Here is a 7,519-nt window from a genome sequence, read left to right as displayed (position 1 = left end):
GGGATGATCATCTAGAGCTCTAGTATTACTGCCAATCTTCTGGGTGCGACTTGAGGGTCGCATTAACCCAAAATGTTCTGCATGTGTTGCGATGTGATTGTGAGTTGTGATTATGCTTGTGTAGCAATATGTGGCGTTTGTTGTGGCATTGGTTGCGAGTTGATGTTGTTAGTGTTGTGATGATAATGTTATTTTATATATATTTCTGTGTTTAGAAATATGTTACATTATCCTTGAGTATTTCTTTTAGTTTACTCATACCAGCATTGTAGCTGACCAGGTTTGTGTTTACAATCCTGGTGTACCATTATTGGTGCAGGGGGTAGTACTGGAGGTACTTCGCATTAGTAGAGGCGGAAGGAGTGAGCAGTTTAACAACAGTGTGTTGTTTTAGCTTCTGTTCATTTTCCTATTTTGGTGAGAACTTGTGAGAGTTGAATACTGTACAACTTACACGTGTAACTACATTTTGTTACAGTTTGAAATCTAAGTGTTTTGTTAAACTTGGATAAGATATTCAGCTGCTGTATTGTAATTTCATTTATTGAAGTTATATCAGAGTGTTAGCATCCATAAATTCGAACTTTTACTGTTAATAGAATTGAGGGATGTTACAGGAATATAACCAAGGTACTCTACATTTGTCAAAACAATTTCCAATCCCCAGACGCCGCAAGATAAGCTCTTCGCAAAGAAACAAGAGGCATACCGGAAAGATATGGAGAGAGCATTTGACATCTTGCAATCTCGATGGGCAATTATATGTCATAGTTGTATATTTCACCACAAATCGGTAATGACTACCATCATGTTAGCTTGCATTATATTGCATAACATGATTGTTGAGGAAGAGTATGTGGATGATGAGGAAGAAGAAGAAGACTTGCAAAACCCATCGAGGGCTTTCCGGGTTTATGATGGGCCGGTGAATGCATAAGGGAATCGAGTTCTTTTTGGGCCAATCAGTAGAGATGGAGTTAATATACAACGGTTTCACGACCGTGTTGCCGATCTCGAATCCGCTTACATCCATCGAGAGCTCCAGAGAGACTTGGTGAAACACATTTGGAGGGTGGAAATCGGTGAAATACTTTAAATATGTTTTATTGTGTGTTTTCATGATGCTTGTGTTTAATTATTAAGCTTGTGTTTAATTTCAGTATGTGTTTTAATTTAATGTGTATTTCAATTTCAACTTAATAAATAAATTGCATTTTATTTCTCAAAAAATTTTAATTACATAAAATGACGAGCCAATCCCAGATTTATTCTTAGTACAATACTATAACTACTATGGAAATAGCACGCGACTTGGGTGATAACAATCCGAATATGTTTCATCGGTAGGTTGATCTTGACTAGCTTCTCCTTCATTAAGGATTGCTAGTTTCCTCTTGGTAAAATACCTTTTCGAGATTGGGGTCATAGCCTCCAAATCCATTGTTATGATCCTTGTGTCATTCTCTTGTTTCTTCAATCGTAACTCTTCTTCCGCCCTTGTTTTTTCCCGTTTTTGAATGTCTATGTACTCCGCATAATAATTAAGCTCACTTTCATTATGGGCTAGCCTCTTGGTATGCCATGATGCTTGGTCACTTGCAATGGTATGCAAAACCTCCACTCGTTGCTCAATAGGAGTCTTACCCTGTTTCTTTTGGCGCCTAGCTTCCTTTGCCGACTTGGTTCCCATTTGTCTAGGTGGACTCGATGGAGCTGCCGTGTTGCTTTGAGGTGTCTCATTCAATTGGTCGTCATCCAAATTGATGGTTGGAGAAAATTCAGTTGCGGAAGGAGTACCATGGTAACTACTTGCATATAGAAATGGAGTAGTAGGTAGCACCGCAACGAAAAATAGATGATCTTTAACCACTTTCCAACATTCAAAGTGTGTAAACTTTTACTTCTTGGTATTATAGTAACATGATTGAGCTTGTCGTTCCTGATGTAAAAAACTTATATTAGGTACATTAAAACAAATAATGTAACAAATTAGATATATTAAAACAAATGATGTAAACAATGCTACATATTTAAACAAATTAGATAAAACATATAATGTAAAAAAATAGATATATTAAAATAAATAATGTAAACAATGCTACATATTTAAACAAATTAGATATAAATTACACAATTTAATTCATATAATCAAATAAACATTATAATATATGATAAAACAATGTACTTACTTCGTCCATTAGCGAAGTGCCGCTAGCTATACGTTGTCGTGACGCCGCCAAACATTCGCCCCATTTTTGCAAGAGTAGCTTGAACTTGTTGTAGTAAGAAGCAAGCGCGATTCGGGTCCTCGGCTCCTTCGGAGGTTTCTCACCCGGTGCTAGCACCCAATTTTACATATAATCGTCATGAATTATCTCCCACAATTTGTCCATCTTTTGTTTGTTACCGTCATATTCATCAATATTATGACGGACAAAAGAAATGCACATTTGTAAATCTTCGGAAGGAAGCCAATGGGTGCCCATTATTTTGGAAAAAAATGCTAAACGAAATGAGAGAGGAGATGGAGGAAGATGTGAAATTTGTTGTGCACAAATTGGTGTGAGTTGATCAAATATTGAAGTAGTATTTATAGGTAAATTTTTTGGAGAGTTATGAAAATTTTGGGATTTTTTTACTATTTTCGAGTTTATATCCGTTCTGATCAAATAGTAACCGTTGCATATTAATTCTGACCGTTAGATCGAAATTTCTGATTCAAAATGGAAGACCCGGATCTATTATACCGTTGGCCCATTCGGTAAGCCACGTGTCAGCCTTTCATTGGCTTGTTAAAAAAAATATCTTTTGCACGCGCCTAACAGAAAAAAATATTAACCCTCGCCTGACGTCACCCATGTGTCGTGGGCTATGCCAGGCGGTCGAGCAATCGCCGGAGCAAAATTTGGTCGAGCGGAGGGGCGAGCAAACCGTCCCCGTTGACTGGGCGAGCACCTCTCGTCCGGTGCGAGATCAAAATCGGTTTGCTCGAGCAAACCAATCGGTCCCCGTCGCTGCTCGAGCACCAGCTCCTCCTTTGCTCGCCGGTGCGGATGTTCTAAGGAAGAAAGGAACATATTAAAAAACAACTTGCAACTCCAACGTTGTAGGTGTTTGTTAGTCTTTGCGTAACACACGATGCGGACGTTGGCATATGATATCAAATGTCTACTGGTTATTTTGCGGAATATTCCTAATGACTAAGTCAATTACTGCTTGTTCATCGAAAAATTACTTGTCCATTTGTGGATTCAGGTTACTAAGAAATTTTTCAAAGTTTCTGCAATCCCTGGTTGTAGTTGTTATGCATCCCTCGTAGAAACGGAAGCACAGCTGCTGAATAGTGAAGATTTATTGATTTCTTGCTCTACGCTTGCGTCTGTTTATAGCTAAGAGGCAAACCATGTACTGGAAGTCTGGAAGTTTCAGTTGAAAGTTTAAATAATTGGGATTAATGTATTTTATTTCATGGTGTCGGCTGTGCTTCCTTCCTAAAACAAATTGAGCTCTAGGTGATTCCAAGGAAACAAGAGATGTGCTTTGGTGCATGATCAAACATAGAATTTTGCCAACGAAAGTTGCAGAAGGGAATCTTGGTCATAACAAATGGAACTTCTGAAGTTCATTAGTTTCATACTTTTGTAGACATGAAAAAAAAATCCTAATACTGTAAGCCTTTTGCACTTAGACAAGTAAATGATATCTAAGCTCAAACTGATACATGAATTGAAGAACTCAAAGACGCTGGAGGTTACAGATGAAAAGCACATTTAGGTAAACCATTACTAATTAAGCTGCATATTCAATTAGTATATGGTATTTAGCTTCTGGTTTAGGCCCTCACCATATCAAAGTTTCGACCCAAACTAGTTTTGTTAAAAAGAGGAAACCTATTAATTAGATGATTTGTTTCCAACTACTACATAATTCAGATCACATTACATAGTGATTTAGGTTCCTCTCTAATCTAATGAAACTACAACACCCTAGAGGACTACAAAAGTGTAAGATCAAAACTAGATACCTAGAGAGTTCATGAAAAGTTTCTGCTTGTCAGCTTGTCTTCGATAAGTTCATCGTCGTGCTTAACCAGAATTCTGTGCAGGTGACTTTGTTGCATGCAAACTAGAACATTTGTTTACCTTGGAGGTTGACCTATGAATCTTCACCAGCGGAACCAGTGACTGTACAACATCTGCCATCAGTGGTCTATAACCTGCCTCTGGTTGCACACACATAGCAGCAATTGCTGCAACCTGAATGACCTCCTTCATCGAGTATCGACCCTCCAATGCAGGATCCATGATCTGTACAACCTGCTCCCTATCTGTCAACTGTGGCAAAGCCTACATGCAATACCAGTACAGATTTATCAAGACAAATGAAGGAGAAGTTTAAATTAGTGAAATGGAAATAGGAGGTGTGAAGCAAATTAATAATAAAACATAAAAGTTTCAAGTATAGAAAATGTTATATTAATTAATGTGAAGAAAGAGGTTTCTGATAGTCCCAAATATGAAGAGGCTACAATGTACTCATTATTCTACAAAAAGATCATTAATTGCAGCAATAGAACTAGAGAACCTACCCAAGAAACAAGAACCCCTTCTCCAGGGGCTCTCTTCATATCAACTGGAACTCTGCCTGTTAGCAGTTCCAATAGCACAACCCCGTAACTGTATACATCTGATTTAGTTGTCAGATGCCCAGTTAATGCATACCTGGATAAAAGATCAGAATGTGAACTAGAGACTATCCTATTGGGATAGAATAGAACTATATGCATATGATTGGAGCTAAAAGCTTATGAGTTCTTACTCTGGGGCAACATATCCCTGTGTGCCCAACACTCTGGTAGAAACATGACCTCCAGCTTTGTCAGATCCAAGTTTGGCCAATCCGAAATCAGAAACTTTTGCATGGAATGTTTTGTCCAAGAGAATGTTGCTGCTTTTAAAATCTCTGTGAATCACAGGAGGACTAACTTGTTCATGGAGATACTCCAAACCTTTCGCAGCTTCAAGAGCTATTCTCAATCGAGTTTCCCAGTCTAACTTTGTGGAGAGGGCATTAGAACCTGCAGAATTTAAATGCAAAGTGGTTAACCCTACATAACATGTAGTGCACAATATGATCCAAAGTAAACACAATTCCCTTATGCATATTGCATTTCCTGTTTTCATATAAACTATATATTTTAAGGCTATTTAGGGATATGGTGAGTTAAAAATTATAGTAAGTACTTTATCAATTTTTTTTTTATATACAAGTATTCTATTTCCAGTTGAGCTAAACTTATCTTATTACGAAACATCAAGATTTAGTTCTAGGATCTATATAGCCTTAGCGAAAATCTCTGTTAGTTGAACAGTTGCAGGTTGTTATTGGCAGACAAAACCTCAGTGTATGCTACCTTTACCAAACCCTGATGTTTCTTTCTTCTGTTGCTTCTTACTGTCCCCCACATTTCTACCTGTTATTATCTTCGTCTGTACCTCTTATTTCTAGTATCCCTCTTGTATATATCACTTTTTTTTTCTCTTTCTTTTCTCTTTAAAAAAAAAAATCTCTAACTCTGTTCTATATTGGTCTAAATTCCTTTCTGAATCTGAAAGTTTCAACTGCTGCTAAATTGGAGATACGGAGAGCAAGAAACGAACAACTATATGCAGGATATCCACACCATTGTTTTAGCGTTACTTAAGTCAGTAGATGTAATAGATTAACATAAACAGAAAGGTCTTCAAGTTTTCATCATTCCAGGAAAGAAGATGTGTGTGTGTGTGTGTGTTGGGGGGGGGGGGGGGGGTTGAGGGCTAGAGAATGTAAAGCATGCAAGCAGATATATCAAACTTTAACTAACATAATACTCGTAAGGGTACCATATGACACGGGTTAAAAGGATTTTCATAACATTCTTTTTATGCCTGAACCTCAATAATCATGCAAAGAGAACTATCAAATCAGCACATTACATAAGAAAACAATCTCTAAGAAATAGGTAAGACTTACCACCACTGACAGGATACAAATGTTCCTGCAATCCACCATTTGCCATGAACTCATACACCAACAGCTTACGACTGTTATCTGAACAATACCCAAGCAACGGAAGCAAATATGGAGAACGCAGCCGACTTAGCAACTCCACCTGCATTTAATCAAACAAACCAATAAAACATAACCCACAAAATCAATCTAATTCTCCCATACTCATACAAATGACACGCAACGGAAACAGATAGAAATAACACCAATCAGTGTTTGAACTCCTGCAATGCTGATGGTCTAATTTGAGTAAACATATCACATTTCCAAAAGACATACACCAAACTTTGGACACCAACCATATTTCTCTCCTAGAAAAAGCAATTAGAACCAAAGTAATACTGAATTGATACCTCCATTTCAAACTCTTCTTCTCCTTGCCTCCCTGCTTGGTCCATAAGCTTAATAGCAACTTTCCTCCCATCATGCAACACCCCACGGTACACCATCCCGAACCCGCCTTTCCCGACCACATTCGACTTACTGAATCCCCCAGTGGCCGAATGTAGCTGCTTAAATGTGAAGACCTGCACTCCATCACTGCCAGCTGTTTTCGAATTCGGCGAACCACCTTTGCTCTCCAGGTCAGCAGCACCTCCTTCAAACACCAACACAGTCAAACAAACATCAACAAATCTAGTCCGAAACAACAAAAAACCAACACACTAATTCTGAAAAGCTAGTAAAAGCCCAAAATGAAAATCAAATGAATTGAGTGAGTGAGAGAAATGAGAGGTGACCTTTGGGGTTGCTGTGGAGGTGCTTGGCGAGCTTGTTGCGAATGTAGCAGTAGTAGCTGAAGGCGACGAGTAAGGAAGCGACGGCGAGGGAGGCGAGGACGACAATGGCCACCAGTGCCACGCGGGCCTTTTTTCTGTACTCATCCTCTGCTTCCATCTTTGAAGTAATTTGAGTGTTGCAGAGGAAACCCTAAACCCTAGAACCAGTCGCGGTGAGCTAGTGGAGGAGAAGGGGGGGGCATCACATTTTTGTTTTGAGCCTTGGGAGTTGTGGGAGAGAGAGAGAGGTGTGTCTTGATTTGTGGCGCGGAGAACAGTAACTATATGGACTTTGGAATTTACTATTACAGTAAAACCAAAACAAGTACATGGACTTTCCTATCTTTCTTCCTTTTGGCAATGTGAGTTTGTATTCATACCTTTCAATTTTGTACTGAATGTTATTAAATGTACCCAATAAATACTTTACATACCCAGCAAAATAAAAATTACCCCCTTTCCAGTTTTGTCCTTCCTCAAAGAATAGGAAAAAATAAAAATGAAAACTGTGATTGTTAATTAGTGATAAACGTCGTTTTATGGACCAACTGTACCGATATTATCTCAACTTAGTCATCTCACAAATATTAAGTTTTAATCACAAAATGTCTAGGTACAATTGGATATTATTCTCCCACTTATAAGTTCTATTTTATTTGCCACTTTTCAGACGGGAGATCTCTCATCTCCAA

At 38.3% G+C, this 7,519-nt stretch overlaps 1 protein-coding gene across 1 annotated transcript; it reads right to left on the bottom strand.

Moving 5' to 3' along the window:
* Nucleotides 1-3,767: 3,767 nt before the first annotated feature.
* On the bottom strand, nt 3,768-7,027 carry LOC126797828 (probable serine/threonine-protein kinase PBL7). The gene is made up of 6 exons (XM_050524557.1): nt 6,789-7,027; nt 6,402-6,646; nt 6,013-6,151; nt 4,819-5,077; nt 4,589-4,721; nt 3,768-4,346 (listed from the first exon to the last, which is right to left on the bottom strand). Exons 1-6 carry the CDS (start codon nt 6,943-6,945, stop codon nt 4,086-4,088), a joined length of 1,194 nt encoding a protein of 397 aa, XP_050380514.1. The 5' UTR covers nt 6,946-7,027; the 3' UTR covers nt 3,768-4,085.
* Nucleotides 7,028-7,519: the final 492 nt, after the last annotated feature.

Source organism: Argentina anserina, chromosome 6 (genome assembly GCF_933775445.1).
Source record: "Argentina anserina chromosome 6, drPotAnse1.1, whole genome shotgun sequence".
Lineage (NCBI taxonomy): Eukaryota > Viridiplantae > Streptophyta > Magnoliopsida > Rosales > Rosaceae > Argentina > Argentina anserina.
This window is presented reverse-complemented; position numbering and strand designations above follow the sequence as displayed.

Bases quoted from the DNA above. Each gene is read 5' to 3' on its own strand.
- LOC126797828 (XM_050524557.1), bottom strand. From the start codon at position 6,945: ATGGAAGCAGAGGATGAGTACAGAAAAAAGGCCCGCGTGGCACTGGTG. The intron at 6,152-6,401 runs GTATCAATTCAG...GATTAAATGCAG, and splicing joins AAGAAGAGTTTGAAATGGAG to GTGGAGTTGCTAAGTCGGCT. The intron at 5,078-6,012 runs GTAAGTCTTACC...TAAATTCTGCAG, and splicing joins TTTGTATCCTGTCAGTGGTG to GTTCTAATGCCCTCTCCACA.